This window comes from Rutilus rutilus, assembly GCF_951802725.1.
Source record: "Rutilus rutilus genome assembly, chromosome: 25".
Classification (NCBI taxonomy): domain Eukaryota; kingdom Metazoa; phylum Chordata; class Actinopteri; order Cypriniformes; family Leuciscidae; genus Rutilus; species Rutilus rutilus.
The window spans coordinates 14,891,207-14,912,150 of NC_140229.1; the positions used below are offsets into that span (position 1 = coordinate 14,891,207).

At 39.5% G+C, this 20,944-nt stretch overlaps 1 protein-coding gene across 2 annotated transcripts in view; it reads left to right on the top strand.

The window, feature by feature from the left end:
• The window catches only part of tiam1a (TIAM Rac1 associated GEF 1a), a 49,784-nt gene that overhangs the window by 21,781 nt on the left and 7,059 nt on the right, over window positions 1-20,944 (top strand). Inside the window, exons 6-17 of one of the 2 annotated variants that reach the window (XM_084400631.1) lie at window positions 568-792; window positions 1,905-2,090; window positions 3,659-3,805; window positions 4,047-4,121; window positions 5,646-5,819; window positions 7,639-7,743; window positions 8,446-8,527; window positions 8,605-8,691; window positions 10,518-10,730; window positions 11,905-12,032; window positions 20,407-20,634; window positions 20,788-20,856. In XM_084400631.1, the coding sequence (XP_084256757.1) occupies window positions 568-792; window positions 1,905-2,090; window positions 3,659-3,805; window positions 4,047-4,121; window positions 5,646-5,819; window positions 7,639-7,743; window positions 8,446-8,527; window positions 8,605-8,691; window positions 10,518-10,730; window positions 11,905-12,032; window positions 20,407-20,634; window positions 20,788-20,856 (1,719 nt within the window). The remainder of the gene's footprint in view (window positions 1-567; window positions 793-1,904; window positions 2,091-3,658; window positions 3,806-4,046; window positions 4,122-5,645; window positions 5,820-7,638; window positions 7,744-8,445; window positions 8,528-8,604; window positions 8,692-10,517; window positions 10,731-11,904; window positions 12,033-20,406; window positions 20,635-20,787; window positions 20,857-20,944) is intronic. The other variant, XM_084400632.1, reaches the window with a different exon arrangement.

The following is a 20,944-nucleotide window of genomic DNA, read 5'->3' on the forward strand; positions in this document are numbered from 1 at the left end:
GGCTCATGTGGATGAAAGACAACAACTCCCAGAATGCAATTGCTTCGCTGCCCTACGAGGCCACTCCCAAGCCACGCCTACCGGTTACAGAGGGCAGTATCGGAAGAAATTATACAACTAGGCTACTACGTTTTATCGTGAGATCCCACCACCTATGGGCGGGTTGAAAACATGCGGAACTAGCTCCTGCTGTAGTCTCTAGCCTCTGGCCAAAAAAGCCTCAGATGACGCAAAATGGCGATTTTTGCGTCATCTGAGTTTTTTTTCCAGACACACAATACAGAAATTTCTCTTCTCAGGGGGACATGAGGGAGAGAAGCACAGTCATTCGAAAATACTACCGGGTTTCTACTGATACAAAGCTTAATGCTAATCGGTGAAGTATCCCTTTTTTAGTGCTGAAAGTATCTCGTTGTTGCTATGGTGATAAAATTATGATGTCAATAGTGATGTATAACCTTATAAATCTGGAGTGCCAGTTTTTAGAAACTGTTTTTCCCATTGTAGCCAAAATGCCAGTGGGCATCCTATAGTGAGGATGTAATGGTCTGATCTACTTCATTTTAGACATCAGGTCAAACAGAGCTGGAAAACTGGATAACCGCCATCCACTCAGCCTGCGCCGCGGTTGTCGCCCGTCAGCACCACCGCGAGGACACGGTACGATTGCTGCGTTCTGAGATCAAGAAGCTTGAACAGAAGATCGACATGGATGAGAAAATGAAGAAGATGGGTGAAATGCAGCTCTCTGCCGTCACTGATGGGAAAAAGAGGAAGACTATCCTGGAGCAGGTATGCACAGGCCACATATGCAAATTTCTAGGATTAGGTTTTGGTATTTGCCAATGGTTGGACAAAGAGATATTTTTAAACTCATGCCATTGGTTGAGCCAGTTAATAAAAATGTTTAAACATTAAATAAAATTAAAGCTTCACCTTAAGACTCTTACCCTTGGTTTCACAGACAGGGCTTAGATTAAACCAGGAGTAGGCCTTGGTTAAAATAGGACATTTAAGTAGCTTTTATAACCATGCCTTAGAAAATACATTACTGGTGTGCATCTTGAGACTAAACAATGGCACTGGCATTTTTTAAGATATGTCAGTGCACGTTGCTTTCAGTTAAAACAGCTCAAACAAGCATTTTAGTCTGGGACTAGACTTAAAGTTACAGCAAGTGATTTCTGAGAAACGCTGTTGAAAGTGGATCGGACTGAGCACCAAAGCACACTTGTAGCCACTCAGCAGTAAGGGGCGTGTCCACTCATGAGGAGGGAGGTGCCTGTGCTGCATAGCATGTTTGTGAATTTGGGGGCGGAGCTATCAATGTAGGGGTGTGATCCTTTTGGGTAGGGGCTTGTTTGCTTTGGTGATTTCAAGTATCAACAGTTTCTCAGAAATCACTTACTGCACCTTTAACCTTGTATGTGAAACTGGGCAATGACCTATTATCCTTTAATGCGTATTAACTAGCACACAAAGATTTGGTGTTTTTGTGATGCTACTGTATATTTGTGCGAGTATGTTTTTTTTTTTTTTTATGTGGTTTCTAAACTAATCTCTGACTGACATGTGATTTGATTCTACTTACATAAAAGATGAGTGTGTAAATGTTTGTCTATTCACTTATTTGTGTGTGTGATGTACTTGTCTGTTGGTGTGGAGGTGGGCATACTCCTCCATGGTCTCTGAATAGACTCAGGTCATGCTGGCTTGGAGGAGGCCTGCTGACTAATGATTTATCCCAGCATCCTCCTCCAGTAAACAAAACCCTATTAAAACACTGCCCACACTCTAATAGTCAGCAGCTTAAGGGCCCTCATCAGTGTGCGAATGTAAAATAGAAAGTGCAGAGCATTTTAAAGTACTAATCTTTCTAAAAATCTTTCTTTCCTTTTGTTCAGATATTCCTCTGGGAGCAGAATTTGGAGCAGTTTCATATGGACATGTTCCGGTATCGCTGTTACCTGTCCAGCCTGCAGGGCGGCGAGCTTCCAAATCCAAAACGCCTACTTGCTGTTGCTTCCCGCCCCACCAAACTGTCCATGGGTCGTCTTGGCATTTTTTCAGTATCATCCTTTCATGCCCTGGTATGAAATACACACATATATACCAAACCTCCATGCTCAAAACACCAAAACACACTCAGTATCAGTGCATAATTCTCTCTTTCTCTCTGTTTCGCACACATCTTTTCTCATTCACACGTTTAGTTAACATCCTCTTCATTTTAATCCACTCCACAAGAGCCCAGTGAGCTCTGAGCTGCCTGCCAGCCTGTTCTTGGCCTGAATCCTAACAGAAACTGCATAACAAAACATGCTGTCATCATCATGTTTTTGTCATTCCTGTGGTTCAGCAGAGAACGTACAGAATGGCGTAACATGCAGCTGTATGACCGCTTCACCTCAGGCGTCACAGTGTGGTGTAGAAAAGCAACACCCATTGTATTGCATAACTCATTGAGTTCCTTGTAAATTAAACCTAATATTGACAGAAAATCATTGACTTTTTAAATAATGAAAAAGGGAGAAGTTTTTGTTATTGTATTTTCCCCTTAAAAGCATCATTCTGATCACTGCCTTCAACCTTAAATGTCTTTATACAATTTACTTTCTTGTTTCTTCTCTCTTATAAAGCAAGCCACAGGGTTTTGTCTTTAGACACTGTATTGCAGATGTCACCTAAACTACCAAGGTTTTATGCTTATGGGAAATCCTCCATACAGACTGATTACTGAGGAAATCCTTTATGGCTTCTGTGGCACCAACGTTTATTATCCCAGTAATGTCAGTGTGGTTTCGTTTTGGGTGTGTGAACAGGACCTCTTCACACCATGGCAGTTTATGTGTGGACTGCTTCTGAAATGAGTCATGGTGTCAGATTTTTTCCCATCACTGATCTTTATTTGAAGCCTAAAGGCAAAGGGATGTTTTTTTTTCCCTCTCTTTCCTGATATTTTCTCACAGTGTCACAGGCTGTTTGAAATCAATGAAGGCTTAAACATCTAGGCAGAGTAAAGGCCTGTTCACAACAAGAATGATAATTATAAAAAGAACTATATTAGCATCCACACCAACAGACATTAACATTCTGTTTATTACAAGCATGAAACGATAATTATAAAAACTACATTAACTACATTAGCAATATATATTGAGCTCTGTAAAGTTGGGTGGATTCTGACTGGCTGTCAATGTTTTAAAAAAATTCTGAAAGTGATTACACCAATATTGTCCTTTGTGTCGTTATAATTATAAGTGTGGTGGACGTTGCTATTCTAGTAGAATTAGACTAATTATTAAAACTGTATAGTTATTGTTCTTGGTATGATCAACCATCAGAAGTTATTTCCTATAAATAAAACTTTTGTGTGTTGTTTAAATGTTTGATACTAATTGTAGATCTCACTAATCATGGGATTGGTGAAACATTTCAAGTACTAGTCCACAAAAAATAATAATACTTATTTACACAAAAGGGGACATTTTGAACAATGTTTATGCTGCATTTTCCCATACATTCCCATTATTATTTTTTATTTTTTTTATTTTTATCCATAGTAACAAATGCAATTTTTTTTTAAACTACCATCACATGTGCTTGATACTCTCTTAGATGTTTATTGCCTTTCTGTATGCGTGTTTGTGTTGCACAGGTGGCAGCGAGGACGGATGGGGGAATTCGGAAACGTACCCAAGCCCTGTCTCGTTCCTCCAGTAAACGGAAGAGCCGTTTCTCCTCTCTATGGGGTCTGGACACTACCTCAAAAAAGAAAACCAAAGGCAGACCCAGCATTAACCAGGTTCACATCTGCTAAACATCTGCTATAGTCTGTTTATGGCACATTTTACATGTTACAATTTGCGATTGTAAGTTTGTATGTGGAATAAGTACATTGAAATACCTTAAAATCATCTCTCACATTTATGGTGGGACCCAACTTAATGTTCATGATCTTATCCTCCCTTGAAACATCCATAACATGCTATTTCGCAGATAATACTCCAAATTCGTCTCAACAAGTTGTTTTGTCTCAACCTAAGGTGTTCGTAGACGGGGAAGAGCCGGTTAAGAGGAATCTCGAGCACATGTTTGAGGACACTGGAAAGGAGACACTGGTGAGGACGACACTAATAGTTCTCAGCATGCTTTACATAATTAAAACTCTCAAAGAGAATACTGTCAAAGGCAGAACGCATAAGAACCGAGATGTTAATGCTGTGTGGATCTCCCAGTGGGAACTGGAAAGAGCTAGAGAGAGAGTTAAGTCACCCAAGCTGGGCTGCAGGCCCTCGGAGAGAAGCGGCGGGAGGCCCAGGCTCCTCTCCCACCCGGCACGTCCATTAACAGCCAGGAGAGGAGGCAGATGGCGGGTGTTTTGGGGGGGAGTGCGTGTGTGTGAGTTGAATGAGTGACAGAATGTTGGAGTGTTTAATGTATTGTCTGCATGTGTCTGCCAGTTTGTGAGTGTGTTTAAGTCCCTCTGACCCATTTCCCGCTCTCCTTCACCATGTGTGGGCTTGCTGTCTCTCCATGATGTGGGACCACCATCGCAGCTACTCTGTGGGCAGATTGTTGAGGGAAAGGGGAGGGTGCTAGGCTGTCACCCGATAGTGTGGGATAAGCTATCTGAGCCAGGCAGCATGCCGTCACTGACAGCAGGCCAGACCCGCTGACAGACCCAAGAGCCCCCGAAAGACCCACAATGCACTTCCCAGCCAGTACACGTCAGCCCATCGATCACCCGACAGACGTCTAACAGCGCCGTTGTCAGACAGAGGCGCTGAGTATTGCACTGGGCTTGCCTTGCACATTGCTGTGCTTGGATGCCAAGTTAATTAGTATCAGATTAGATATCATCACATTGTCTGCAGCATCGATCCAGACAGCCCTGCTTAAATGTGATAAGCCCGATTTGTGCAAATATAGCCTGGAAACTGACACCTCAGTAAATCTGCATTCTGAGATTTTGTGACATTGTCTTGTGGTAATCACCATTCTAATGCATTTTAGTATTTATCAACATGAAATTGACGCTGTTTACTTTCTTAATGCACGTTTGTGGTGTTGTTGTGCACAAATGATCAGTAAAAAGAAAAGAAAAAAATCTTCATCATCGCCGATTTTTCCTTTTGAGTGACATCATTTAAGATGTGTTGGATATTGGTTAATGTTAACGAATGTTAATGTTAATGTTAATGAAATCAAGTTACATCCTTCATTTTAGGATTGGGCAATATATCGGCAGTCATATCGGTATCGGTCCTATAAGTAAAACAGGCCATGAAATAGTAAAAAATTTAAAATAATTCCAGTGTGGTTGAAATCAAGTTCTGTCCTACTTTTTTCAGGATTGCACAATATTTCTGCAGTCATATCGGTATCAGTAAAGCAAAATAGGCCATAAAATATAGTATATTGAAATATAAAATATATATAGATATGATATCTACTGTCAGCTTGGCTATTATTTAAAAAAAAAGATTAATTGATGGTATTGGTAGTTTGCATAGCAGTATGTCCCTAAATTTCTTCGCTCTGAAATACATCACATTATATACGTTAAATGGGTTGTGAAAACCATTTCAAGTTGACATTAAGCACATTCAAAAATAGTTTATTTCTTTTTTCAATTGTTTTAGCAGAAGGACAAAGAGGGTTCGGTGAAAAGCCTCCCCCAACACAAGACGGACAGTGAAGTTTGGGTGCCCGACTACCTCACGCCGTCCTGGGTCTCTTTACCTGACGATCGACCTGTGTTGGCTATCATACAACCGGGGGAGACGGCCATGGAGGCCCTGGAGACACTGTGCAAGGTAAATGTCATCTCGCAAACAGAACTTTTCAAATCAAATAGATTACCTTGAATCCTGTCAAACTGAAGTTCCCTGAGGCAGGTAACTGGATGCTGCATCCTTACCTATTTTAACCATGCTTTCTTCTAACATAATTCCTCTCATAGTTTCATGTTGAACAGCAAGTTTCAATGTCGCATCAGCCTACATTATTGTGGCAAGATTAGCATAGATAACCACACCCACTTGAACGTTGCCTCAGAAATATTATATATGATTATTGAAAAAGTAGTTCACACATAATTGATTTTGTTGTCCTGCTTGTCATCTTTTGTCATGAGGTGTTAGCACACATTAGCTACAGATATGTCAGCTGTGCCATTTGGTTCTTTCACAAACAAGATCACAGTTTCACCATACAGTCATCTTGCAGCCCATCTGCAACAATGAAGAGGAAATTTAATACCTAAAACACACTTCAATATCATCAAAGCAGAGTAATATTATGATTCATCCATGGCTAACATCTCATGTAACACATTTCCTGAAAACACAAAACTTGCCCACCCCTCCTTTGATGCTTGAGTTGTTGAGAAAGTGCTAGAACTTTCCATTTCCCAAGGCAAACTGCTAAAGTGTCAGTGAGTTCTTCTTGCGGTTATCTTCCTGTTATCATTCTGCTGTAGTAGCTCTCTGCCTCTTTCCTTGTCTGTTCTCAGCCTCTGTCACCACAGTGTTCTACAATGCTCTTATCCACACTTCTCATAATGTCTTTAAGCATTTATGTAGATAACACACCACGTCTTATTCAAACTTGAATGCCAGTGAAGCAATCACACTACAGTTACTCTGTCCAGTATTTAAATTTATTGGTCATCTACATGCATCTCTTTAGATAGTCTGAAGCAGAGTAGCATGAAACATAAAGAAATATAAATAAATTATCCTGCGATTAAGTGGCCGCACTAAATCCCAGAAATGGTTTTCTGTCAAGCCCTGAAATAAAATATTAACCAATTCACACTGGAGAACATAAAGTTTATGTCATGGACAATTTTTTTAAGCATTTTAAGATGGTCGTAAGTAACAGCACAGATTAAATGCTGACTTTTATTGCTGAATGTAAATAGTTTCTCGATATTTATTTAGACTTCCTCATTTGTTAAATCTTTCTATTTGTACAGCTCTCTGGAATACCTTATTCTAATTGGTCAGTTGCAGCATTCTGTTGTCAAATATATGTCATGTCATCCCACAGTCTCCACTTTCTTAATATATATTTCAATAAAACAATATTTCATGACCATTTTCACTTGTTTAGTAAGTGGGATAATGTACAGTCTTATACAGTTTATGTTTTTATTATATATTTATATTTAGTGTTAATATAATATAATATAATATAATATAGTATATTGTAATTGACTATATATAATAATTCCTGGTTCTCCTCAAACTTAAGACTTTGACTATGATAGCATGTTAAGAACCGATAAACAGCAGCAAGTTCATGTCCTGTCTGGTCCATTGGGACAAAGAAAATGTTTTTTGATGAGGTCATTGACTTTTATATGAAAGGCACAGGGGTCTGTGAACGAAGCTCATAACCTCATATGTCTCTTGAGGGCTTGAGCCATGTTATCCATCCCCCATCTTTTTGCTGCTGAGTGATCATACAGACCACAGTGAGCTGCCATTTAAGGGATCATTAATGCGCAATCCTTGCAGCCAGTGCTCTATAAACACAATCTTTAAACAATCTTTATTTTTAGTGTATAAAGACACAAATACTAATAAGAAAGTGATTACAACCATTCAAACTTGTTTTTTCACTTCACAGGCTCACAGACTGGATCTTTCCAAGCACTATATACGGTTGAAGTTCCTTGTCGAGAGTCAGTTGCAATTGTATGTCCCCAAGCCTGAGGAGGACCTCTGTGACCTGGTGAGTCCAACGAAGAGAGCCTGTCAGCGGCCACAGTGTTTCCTGGACAGCTAAGAGCGCTTAGCGGTCACAGACTCAGCGTGGGGGGAATTTATTAGACTGTGACGGGATCTGCAATATGCCGCAGATAGTATAAAGTTTTAAAGTTCTGACTGCGATGTAGGTTAAAGCGAGTCTAAACTCTCCGACAGCCTTGAGGCTGCTGCATATGTTATGAATTATGTAGAAGATGCATGTACTGCATAATGCACTCAGAATAGTTCTTCTATCCCTGTGTGTGTGTGTGTGTGTGTGTGTGTGTGTGTGTGTGTGTGTGTTTGTGGAGTCTGGGGAAAACCACCTCTGCAATGACTGGGCAACCTCAAAAGCTAATTTACTTTGCTCTTTTTTTCATGGTTGCTCTTCTAAGATGACAGATAATCTTTGTGTTTTCCATGTCTCCTCTCATCTTTTCACTTTCTCTCTGTAGAGACTTGATTCTCTCTTACTTTTATTCTCCCTGAAATGATCAAAGCCTCAGTTTTGTCTCAGGCTCTCTTGAGAATGGGCTAATTTTTATTTAGCGTATCTACGCCATGAATTTCAGCAGACTAAGACATTTTCCATGATGTATATGAGCTCTTTCTCCCGTCATACTGTAAATGAACTGTACATCCTAAAAGTGCAATATGACTCTTTCTCTCTCTCTCTTCCTTTGTTCAGCTGTTCAAAGAAATTGAAATTTGTGCCAAGACAAACAAAGTCATCCAGTTTGACAGAGATGAGTCCTGTGCCATAGGCTACGGTAACAGTTTATTTCTGTTTGTATTCCTGTTGTTTGTTCCTTTTTCAGTTATTTATCTCTCGTTCTATCTTCTCCAGGTTTCTCAGTGGCAGTAGTAGAGGAGGATGGAGGCCAGCAGCTTCATATCACTGATGTGAAAGCCGGAGGTCTGGCGTTCGCCAAAGGTGTGTGACGGAACTCAACAGATAGCAGTTCTTCATTATAGCCAAGCCATATACAGTGTTGGGGAAGATACTTTGAAACTGGACCCACAACAGTCATTCTGCGATAGAATGAAACTCATAGTGTGATTGCTAAAAATAAGAATTTACTTCAAAGAGATTAGAATCTAGTTTGGCAATGCATTTCTCTTTTGTTTATGGGATGCTTAATCATGAAAACAGTTCCTAGATTATCTTACTGCCTCTTTTTGGCAGCTGTTCCAGGTCCAAATCAAAACCTTATGCCGTCCTCCCCACTGTAAATGCCTCACTTGCAGTAGTCTGTAAAACTGCTGAGAAATTAGCAGGGGAATATGGAGGAGTCTGAACTGAGATGACTGACCCAAATCTCCACTGGACTGGAGGAAAATCATTTAAAAAGCTTTCACATGAGCACAGGATTACTAAGTTAAATTAAAACCATTACACACTGCCAGTGATATCTGTGCCAAGCGAGTGCGCTCATTAAGAGCAACCTTCAGAACGGGTTCAGATACTCTCTGTTCCAGGAAGTCCAGTTATTGAGCGTCAGAGTATTTTAATTAGTGGCGCTTTCTAAGATAAGCATCGCTATTATTATTGCTCATACTAAGGGTCAGGGATTTGTGCTAAACCCCCAAGAATTAAACCTGTGTGACTGAATGCACAGTATACAACGTTCATGAACTTTCCCTGCTGCAAAAACCCATTTAAAACAGCTTAATGCTGGCCTTAGCTTGTTTAAGATAGTCGTCCATCCTGACCCATTAGGTTTTCAGCTGGTTTCGCTAAACCTAAACCTAAACTTAGACTAGCAAGCTAGGTATAAGGCTGGTTTAAAAAAATAAAAAATAAACGTCTGTAGGGTTTTGTTTCAGTATCGTTAGTAATTCTACCCAGAAGGCCTTGCAAAAGTGGTGGTGTACAAGAAAATGCTTGTCTGGATGAATAGTAAGGCAGATGGATGCAAATCCAAGTGGACAGTGTCTAGTGTGGAAAGCAATTCCCTCTTTTTGGGAAGAATATGCCCCAACAAAGAATTGGCTCATCAGTACCATGTGCTATCCAAACTGAATGGAGTGTGTGTGCGTGGATGTGTGTGAAATACGCACAGACAAACTTGCTGGAGGTAATACTCAAATTCAGGACAGTTTGGACGCACAGCACTGGGGGCGCTTGTTGATGACATCACCACAACATTCATCATCACTCCATTGCCTGGGGCAGAGCCGAGCCATCCAGTGAAAAACCTTTATTACAGCTGACATTTTGCTTCATGTAAAACTGGGTCACACTTCAGGCAGTGTGTGCATGCATGCATGTGTGTAAATCCATACAGCATTCATAAAAGCTCAGAAACAGAGGGGGAAATTCAGCTCCAGCAAGAGCTGGGAGGCTGGGCATGGACGTCAGTAATCAATTAAAGTGGCAATCCTACCTAAAGAGTGTTAACTGAGCTATTTGAGGCTAATTGAGCAGCTGATGTATTGGTAATTGATAATTAAGGAAGGGGGAGGAGCAGACACGTTTTCCCCCTTTGTTCTCATCCCGTTTTGTACAACATACACAGCAAATCTACTTGAATAATAAGGATGTAATCATTCTCTAACATGGTTATATGAATAATTAACTTTTTGCATTAATAATTAACCTCTGACAGCATATAGTTTTGCACCTCTGTAAGAAAACAAGGAATTTTTAAATGTTTTAAGAGGAATTCTTGAATATTTTTGTCTGCTTCTGTGTTTGAGTGATGTGACAAAATTTTGAGGGGTTACAAAGTTGATTTGTAAAACATTGTGTGTGCTCAGGTCTGCGAGCAGGTGATGAGATCCTGAAACTGAACAGTAAGCCGGCGAGCGCTTTGGAGCTGGCAGACATGCAGGCTGCGTTTTCTCTGCCCTGTCTCACCCTGACTGTCAGCACGCTGCCCGCTACCGATCCACACCAGCTGTGCCTGCTGCCTCCCCGCCGATCGGACGGGGCGCAGGACCTCTGCACTGACATCTTTTCCCAGAGTCAGGGTAAACCTATTCACCACTGTCTTATTTTTTTCAAATATTTCCATATTTTCTTGCCATTTTTTTTGGTACCGATAGTAGATGAGGCATTACTCCACCTTAAGTCATTCTGAAATCATAAAAGTCAGCACTAGAATTTGACTGTACATCAACATACAGTACTACTTGAGATACATTACCATTTAAAAGTTGGTCAGTAAGATTAAAGACTGCATTTATTTAATTAAAATACAGTTAAACAGTACTACTGTGAAATATTGTTTCAAATTTTAAATAACTTTTCTATTTTAATACATTTTAAAATGTAATTTATTCCTGTGATGGCAAAGCTGAATTTTCAGTATTTTAGTCTTCAGTATTATTTTAGTATCATTGATATACAGTTTTTGTTAATATTTTGAATTAGGTTTTATTTTCTCATTTCCTATTTTAATGTTTTAGTAATTTTGTTGTGTTGTCATATATATATATATATATATATATATATATATATATATATATATATATATATATATATATATATATTTATTATAATTTTTTTAGGTTTAGTTGTTTTACTTCAACTTAACTAAACAAAAATGAGATGTTGCTTTGGCAACTAGCTGGAATAAAATAAGTTTAAGTTCATTTCCAAGTAATGAAAATTTTTTTATGGTTTTAGTTAACAATAATAACCCTGCTTCAGTGTCACATGATCCTCCTGAAATAATTCTAATATGCTGATTTGGTGCTCAAGAAAGGTTTCTTCTTGTCAATGTTGGAAATGTTGCTTAACAGTTTTGTGAAAACCTTGATATGTTTTTGGGGATTCTTTGATGAATAGAAAGTTTAAAAAAAAAGTATTTATTTGAAATCTTTTGTGTCTTTACTGTCACATTTAATGTTTCCTTGCTGGATTTTTTAAAAGTGTTAATTCTTTAAAAAAAAAAAACTTAACCTGAGGCATGGTAGAGTCTTGTTCAGGGGTTCTCAACTCTGGTCCTCGAGATCCACTTTCCTGCAGTCTAGCTCCAGTTCTAATCAAACACACCTGTACGAGCTAATCAAGGTCTTCAGGATTGCTGGAAAGCTACAGGCAGATGAGTCTGATCAGGGTTGAAAAGTGAGAGGGCCAGAGTTGTCCATCCCAGGTCTTGTTGCTCACCCAGTCCCTGTCTGTGTTCACTGCTCCCCCTAGAGGACATCCTAGATGAAGGTCTTGGCTTGGTTCTGCACAGCCCTGATGACACGGTGGAGGACAGGGTAAACCTAATGGCTGAGAGCCCTGCCGACAGCCTGGAGGATGAAGTAGACTCAGCACACAAGGTTAGAGACCACCTGCCATGAAGATTCATCAGAAAATCTCTACTCAAACCTACAACTGTCTGGCTGGCTGTGTTGTACTAGATTGAGCTTTTGGTTTTGATCCAGAGAGCATGTCACCCCAGTTTTTTTGTGTCTGGGTCATTATGTAGTTACGTTCTGTGGCCTCTGCTGTTATTTGGGATTGCTAAATACAGACTGTATTTTCTGATGTGATGGGTGTCATCTGGGGTCAGAGGCTGACTGAAATCAGATGGCTGGTTAAGAGCTTTGTGTCATGTGATCTAAGTGACCTTTGATTTCAGAGACTGCAGCAGATGGGAAGACAGGTTGTCTTGCCTTGCGGATCTTCACACGTACACACACTCATACTCTCACACTGAGTGTTAGTGATGACATAGTCCACTTGATTGAGGTCAAGATCAGAGATGACGGTGTAACCACTTACACAAGGATGGATAAAACTTGTCAACACATACTTGTACTCAAAGATACAAAAGTCTGTGACCACTAATGAATGTGACCCTTTTCACAGATTGTAAAGCCGCATTTCTACAGGGTTTGTTCACCCTAAAATGAAAATTATCCCATAATTTACTCACCCTCAAGCCATCCTTGGTGTATATGACTTTCTTCTTTCAGCCAAACACAAACAGAGTTATATTAAATATCTTGGCTCTTCCAATCTTTATAATGGGAGTAAATATCAACTGAGATTTTGAAGCCCAAAAAAGCGCATCCATCCATCGAATAAAGCTGGGCAACAAACTCAAGCTCCTCTTCTATTATATCAAAATCCTCAATTTCTCTTTAAATATTCTCGTTTAAAGACTTTGGAACTCAACTCGCGTACAGCCATTACTGTGTGTGTGTGTGTGTGTGTGTGTGTGTGTGTGTGTGTGTGTGTGTTTGTTTGTGTGTGTGTGTGTTTGTGTGTTTTTGTTTATATTACATTGTGGGAACCAAATGTCCCCACAAGGATAGTAAAACATGAGATCACCTCCATTGTGGGGACCAGCCAGCGGTCCCCACGAGGGAAATGGGTTAATAAACATACTAAATTATATATTTTTGAAAATGTAAAAATGCAGAAAGTTTTCTGTGATGGGTAGGTTTAGGGGTAGGGTTAGTGTAAGGAGATGTAATATACAGTTTGTACAGTATAAAAACCATTACGTCTATGGAGAGTCCCCACAACGGTGTGTGTGTGTGTTGCAGTTTCTGTTCACCACTAAAAGTTTACACAACTATGACGATTTCTGCTTCTGAGAACCTCGGAAATGTGAAAAGGGTCCATTGATCAATTTTGTAGTTTTATATTATTACATAATCTCAAATAATTTTATCAGCAGAACAATTTGAGTGAACTGAAAAATGAACATGATTTGGTTTGTCCATCTTTTTATTTAATAACATTAGCACTCGAGCTGCATGAACTCAAGTTTGTGTAAAACCTGATGATCATGTGATCTGAAAATGACCCAAAGAGCATCTTGTTCTTCAATGGATGAATAACTGACCGTTTGTATGAAGAGTCACATGATCAAAGTCACAAATTTGCTTAAATAGTGATCTAGAAATAGTCCAGAATCGTAAATATTTTTAAATCGTTGTATATCACCTTTCTTTTAGGGTTAAATTTAATTGAGTCCCAGATTTTCCATGTGTTCTCAGAGGTTTGGCACTGTATACAAAAACACACACTTTGCAACTTCCACCTCACACTGCAATGTTTTTCTCAGTGTAAATGTTATAAAGTCCGTCTCAGGATTGATTCGTCTCTCTCATGACGATGCAAACTTTCTTCTTTTCCCTTCTGTGTTCACTCTGTAGGTCAGTGTGATTGTTTTTCTCTGGTAACTAACCTGATGTCTGGCCTCTTTTTCTTTAATTTTCATTCATTCTTTTTTTCTCTCTCTCTCTCTCTCTCTCTCTCTCTCTCTCTCTCTCTCTCTCTCCCTCTCTCTCTCCCTCTCTCCTGCTCTCTGTGTCCTTGTCTGTCACACCGACACTGCCAGGCGGCCACAGTCTCTTTGGCCTGTTCTCCAGCACACCATCTGTTGCAGGAACACATTTAGCCCTAATAATTCACCCACAGCAACACCACATTCTGTCAGAGCGTGTGTTTGTCTTGTCCCGTTCCCCTCTGTCCCACCCAAGTGTCATGTTGTTGAATGAGTTAGTAGGATATGAGTTTTGTGCCGGTAACTGACAATTTTGACAGTTACGAATCAAGCTACTCTTAATTCACTTCTTTAAACCGATACCGTGCAACTAGTATAGTCAGATTCCTGAACAAAATTCCACGCCCTTTACATAATGAGGACATGCCGATATCATTTTAATTAAAATTCCAAATAAACTTACTAAACGATTTATTAAAAACTTAAAATGCGGAAAGTTTTCTATGATGAGTAGGTTTAGGGGCAAGAAAATGTCATTTACGCCTATGGAATATTCTGATAATGATAGGTGTGTGTTCCTTAAACCAACAAAAAGGATCAAAGGAAAACAGAATTAGATCTCTATTCAGACATTAATTTGACCAAGTTTACACGTTTTCTCTTGTCTATTTAGTTTTTGAGTTTTTAAAAGCATAACTGAAAGCTCTATTGTTCTGTATTTGTGTGTGGTTTTGACAGAAAGACAGGCAGAGAGAAGCTGATTCAGCTGGGTATAATTTATGAGCTTCATTTTCTCTCATTCTCTCTCTTCCCATATTAATCACACGGCCGGTTATCGTTATTATCTCACGTCACTTATGTTTTCTTTTCTCGCTTTGAGACGAGGAGTGAAAGAGAGGGGGACATCTCCTTTAATTAGGTCTGCATTCTAATTGCTTGATTATGCACATCGATTCGAATCGCTTAACGCTGATAAATTATGGAGAAACCCGCCGCAGGAAACAGACAACCTAGAAGACAAAGGACAGGAGGACTTCATTATTTTTCCAAGCTCGATAATGACTGCATGTATCTCACAGAGGGTGGTTCAACATCCTGCTAAACCCAAAAAAGTTCTTCCCCCTGCCAGTCTCTAGACTTATCTACAGCGCAAGTTCAGCCAGCCGAGCAGTTCTGCCCTCGAGTTATCACTCTGGAGAGAAATACGAATGCATGTTCATGGATTTGGGCTGTTAACTGTCTAAATATTGACTTTTCACATCAGCGTGGCTTAGCTGTGTGTGTGTGTGTGTGAGAAGGAGAGGAGGTTTGTACTGCAGGATTCTTTTAATTGTGATTGGTTTGAGGGTGCACATGATGTGGAGCTTTATGCTTGTTACAACCTGCATCCCATGAAATCTCCTGTGAAATTTATGGATTTGCATGTTTTTCCAGTCATAAATGCTCTGAGGTGCGGCAAAGCCTTTAAGCTTGTGTGTAAGGTGAGTTGTGAGAGAAGGAGAGAGAAATTGGATAAGCGGAGGTGTTTCTTGACTTGGGCATGCAAACCAATGCTGTTCTGCCATTAAAGCAGAGCTGTACTTTCATATTTGAGCCCATGAGCTTTAGTAGCATGCATGGTAAACAAGTCTGAAATGTTTACTTTTACATTTAAAGGTTACAATTAAAACGCAGTGATGTTTAGATGACCATGGATATAATTCCACACACAGTTTTGAAAAGTGAAAGCTCCTTCAAGACATTGAACATTTAATTTGTGGAGCTGAGAAGTCTATTTCAGAGCCTGATAAGGGCATTTCTCTGCTTTCCAGAGAAGGAAACATTCCTCTTCCTGACTTCTATGAGTCTATGCATTTGATAAGATGAGTTAACAAGCCAATAAAGGCTCCTGACAAGTGTGTGTGACTGTGGGTCTGCTTACTTTCCCTGAAAGATAGACATTAGCTCTTCTAATAAAGCATGCAGGTTGGAGCTCGTGATGAAGCGCTGGCTGAACGGGTGGAGGTTTGATTGTCATTTAACAGTACCCATGGTTTCCAATTTGGGTTTAGTTAACATTTTTCGAGCCATTTTCCTATATATAGATGAACTAGGGAAACATTAGACCTCGTTTGAGCTGTGTATATGTGTATTATATATGGTATAATTCAACGGCCCGAAGTCAATTATTCTGCTAGTACTACGGTTACCATACCTCAAAACATTGTTCAGATCAAGTATTTCAAGACGTTTTTCAGGTTTTTGTTCTTAAAACACTCGTGTGTAGGACTAATTTCTTACGCATCTAACCCCAAGCCTCCGTTGTCAATTCCAAAACGTCATTTTAGAGCTAGTAATGGAGACTTAAGCCATTGAAAGCAGACTTATGCAGTAATTAATGCAGTTATTAGAGAGAGAGAGAGAGAGAGAGAGAGAGAGATTAAGCGTATATGAATTGTGAATGTGTATGTGAATTATCTGAGTGCGTCTCTCAGCAGTGTTCGGCAGCAGCGTCTCTACTAATAGCAAAACTGTAAGTTTATCTGCTCCAAGATCAGGGCCATTATTACCTTACTTGTAACTGTAAGAAATAAATGTAGCTTTTAAGTTGTTGAACTATTTTACTCATAAAATGGTTAAAGCAGCACTGACAACAGTGTGTGTCCGCACTGTATGGATGGGCGTTTGAGTGGGAAAGAGAGCGGGAGAAAGACATAATAAAACGTAATTTAGTGGCAAAAAACATGGAAACTATATTTATTTGCTTGGTCAGTGTCGTTGTGGGTTTCGGTTCTTTTGCTGTTGTAGGCTGTAAGGAGCTTTAAAATATTTAAAATCATTTGGCGAGGTGATATGGAACTGTAATGCGGTCTAGAACTGCCTGGAACTACTTTAGCTGTGCATTTCCCTGAAAATAATTGCACACCAGAACGTTCGTTACCCAATCAGAGTCAAGCATTCAGCAGCCCTGTAGAGTGTTATATATATTTATATTGATAGTGTGTATGTGTATTTAAAATGTTATATACACCCAGTAGAGAATGACAGGAAACGTCTTAGGAAAAAGGGGAGGATTTTAGTGTAGAACATGTTTCAAGCCAGTTTGAACCTGTATCACTTGCATGAACACCTAAGATCAACATATCAAGAACCTGTTCACTAACTGCTGCGCCACAGTTCTGGCAAACCCATCTCTGCCTATGGTTGCTCTTTTCTATGCTTTCACCATAAAGACAAACATTGTGTCACACCTGTCCTCTTTGTTTTCGGCATGTTGACGTTTTCACCTGAGAAAGCTGTGCTTCTCCCAGCTGTGTTATGATGTGATGCTTGTTGTGTCCCAGTGTTCCCCTCCCCTTCTGTCATCTTCATCCTGTTGCCGACAAGATTATTATTATTTTCTCTCTCTTTCTCTCTCTCGTTCTCTCCCTCTCTCTGTGTGTTTACTGTACCACCACAGCTGTCAGATCCCCATTCCATCCATCCGGCTAGAAACCAGCTCAGACAAGCAGAGACGTAGGGAGAAATTCTAGGAAAGGAGGGAGGAGGCTGTGTTGGACACAGGGAAGCTATCGTGGCTTGTAGAGTTGGTAGTGGAGAAGACGTTCGCTGTATCTGTTTCTGGTCGGAAAAGCTCCGTTCTCGCTCTCATGGTCCGGTAGTGACAAGTTTTGCACGCAAAGATAAGCTGGAGGTGGAGGCGCTTCCTCTGTGTTTATTACGGGTCGCCCTGCTGTGACTTCTGTGAACTTTGAGGGGCAGAATGTCTGTGCTGTGGAGATACAGGAGCTCCAAACGCTCCTCAGAGTCAATCTATGACATGCTGCAATTGGTGAGCCTGAGTGTGTTTGCTTTTGTGTGTGTGTGTGATACTTAGCATTACATAAGTTCATGGGCTCCATTTTCTAACACACTGTGTATTATGTTAGATTTAGCGGCTTAGTATGTTACATGTAGATGTATAATGTTGCATGGGACAATTTGAACATTTAAACTGGGATGTTCTGGCCTAAATACAACTTAAGTTCTATAATACAGCCAATTACCTTATACAATAATAGATTTGTAGCATCACTTAAAACTGTCACAGTGTTTTGATAGTATAACTGTAGCATGTACATGTTTTAGCATGGGGCGCAGGGGCGGGTGTGATTTTTACCAAGCCAGTCTTGGCAAAGTTATATCTAATCTTTCAAATCATGTCATGACTAGCTGAAAAGGAATTTCCAAAGGCTTTCACTTGGTTTTTGTGTGAAAAGACATGAGGTAGCATAGCTACCCATAAAGCAATGTTTACATGGAGCAGATTCTAACCATAGGAATTGTATCTATAGAGCATAAACAAATTCATCCACCTGGAAAACTAGTCCCTCTTTAAAAGTGTTTTTTATCTCCTTTTATACAGCTCATATAGCATGCTTTTGTAGTTTTCAGCAGTTTTAACTTGCACTTAATATGTCAGTGCCATTGTTTTGTCTCAAGATACACCCCATTAATGTTTTTTATTTTATTTTTTTAAGGCATGTTCATAAAAGCTACTTAAATTTCCTATATATTTATCTTAAAAAAAAAATAGGCTTAATTCTGGCTTAATCTAACCCCTGCCTGTGAAACCAGTCCTAACATTTCTCCTTTAAACCTGCTGGAACAGCCCATAGACTTCCATTGCATGGAAATGAATGCATTAAGGTGTGGTCACATTTACTATTGTTTGGCAAACTTCTATGGGCAAAATCCAGTCATTTCAATAGTAATCCACGCTACCAAGAATTTTGCAATAGGGTAAAAAAAAAAAAAAAAACAGTTCCTCTTGCAGATTTCCCAACAGGTTTTCTGCATTGACCAACAGATATCTGCTTGGTTTAAAATAGAATTGTAAGTGAGCGGTGCTTCATGCATTACTACACTAATGACAATGGATCTTTTTGCGCTCGTAGAATTTCACCGAAATTTCACTGGTATGATCAGACCTTTACATCGGTAGTATGTAAACACAAAATCTTCCACCTAGAAAATTAGTTACTCCTCAGAAAGAGTGATTTAATAATTGTACAGCTCACGTATCTGTTTGTTTTTACTAAATTCATGCTTAGGAAAAATTTGATTCACATACCTAAATGCTTGCCCTAAAGACTAACTGTAGGCGCACTACTGTACATGAGTTTTTTTGTGTTTTCACAGAACAAGGAGAGTCCATTTTCTATGTTAACCGACAGCATACCACAGATCTTGTAAATAAAGCTTAAGTTTTACTTAACCTGGAAAAACGATAGAGGTCCTTACTCATATCTCCCTACATCGCTCCACCTCTATCCTGGCTGTCCAGGCTGGTTAAGGCATGCTGGGGTGTGCAGGCTTTTTGTCAGTCCGTCACTGTGTGTTTATCAGAGAGGAATTCATTCTGCTGGAAGCCCCATCTGTCCTCCGTTCCTCCTGTCTTTGTGAATCTGTTCCACCTCTTCCTGAACATCACCCTGAGCCTGAGCTCTTCCAGTAGTGCTGGCTTTAAACTTCATCCTGTGACATACGAGATGTGACACCGGTTGAAGATCTTTTGGAACGAAATCTGTCTTTTTGGACAGGTTTGTGTCGTTTAGGTGGATGTTAATAGTTTTCTTTCAGGTATTTGGAAGCTTGATGCGTATTAATATCTATTGTGTAATGTTTCTCTGTGGTAGATCTGTAGTACAAGGGGAAGGAGTGAATTGTGGGAAGCTGAAATATTCTTGGCTAAGGGCAGTGTGTAGCCTACTCTTTGTTGACATGTTCTTTGATGGAAAATCCATCCACTGCCAGATTTCCCAAAGAGACGAACTGTTCAGTACTAAATTACAACAGAGTCCTTTTAGAGATATAGAAGTGTCTGTGCAGTAAATAACTTTAAGAGGGTCTAATTACACTTTACCCATGCATTCATAAGGCGTGATGCACCTTGTCTTTGGAGTAAAGCCATAAATTCGCTGAACGTGTCTGTTTGGAACTGGAAATGCTTCTTTCTGACTCTTAAATGCTCTGAATACCTGTGTGAGTGTGTTCCTGTTGCTGGTGAACATTTTAGAGGCTTTTTTTTTTTTTTTTTTTTTTGCATGATCAAGAATTTCAATTCAAAGAATTTTGTTACTTGCGTCATTGTAGCATTTCTTGCATTGTGTGGTTATATATACGTTTTGTGCTAAATATTATAATTATATTATAATATTTGTAGTAATTGTATTTGTGTGTAATAAAATGTTTATTTATTTCTAGTTTTTCACTCTGAGGATAATCTTCATATGCTTTTACATTTTTAAAAGAAGTTTTTAATTCTCTTAAAATGAGACTTTTAAAACAATGTTTTGCTATTGGCTTTACTTAATTTAAATAGACAAGTTGAGGATGATGAAAGGAAATGTGAACAGGATTTATCAATGGATATGCCGATTTTCCACTCCTGCATGACTTTTACTGACATTTTAGTTTTCTAGTGTTTAAATTCAATTCGTTTCCCTCCACAGAGTACGGAGCAGGTGACTTCTTTCTGCCGCAACCTTCATGATATGAATTCCACTGAGGGTCCCGTTTTCTGTTCCTCGTCTTCCTCCACATCTTCCACCTCTTCGTCATGTGTGCCCAGCCCCATCTCAACCATGCCTGTTCTCTTCACCCCCCGCCAGCTCTCCGATGCTTATAAACTCCGTAAAGTCATCAGTGAGCTGGTGGACACTGAGAGGACCTATGTTAAGGTCAGTATCTTCTGCTGTGTTTTCAAAGCGTGGTGTGTTTCTATTTTAAAATAGAAACGGTTCTGAAAATCCACACCGAATGAACATGAAAATCATTCCTGATTGGTAAAAGCTGCACTGAACCAAATCATGAAAAAGTCTGTCTCTCTACAGGACCTAAACATTTTGATAGAGCGCTACCTGAACCCCCTGCAGAAGCAGAGCTTCCTTTCTCAGGATGAGGTGAGAGATTTCATTTGAGTTTTTTTAATTTTTATTATTATTTTTTAAAAATCATCAATGTTATCATCTTCTGAAAATGTTATTGGTA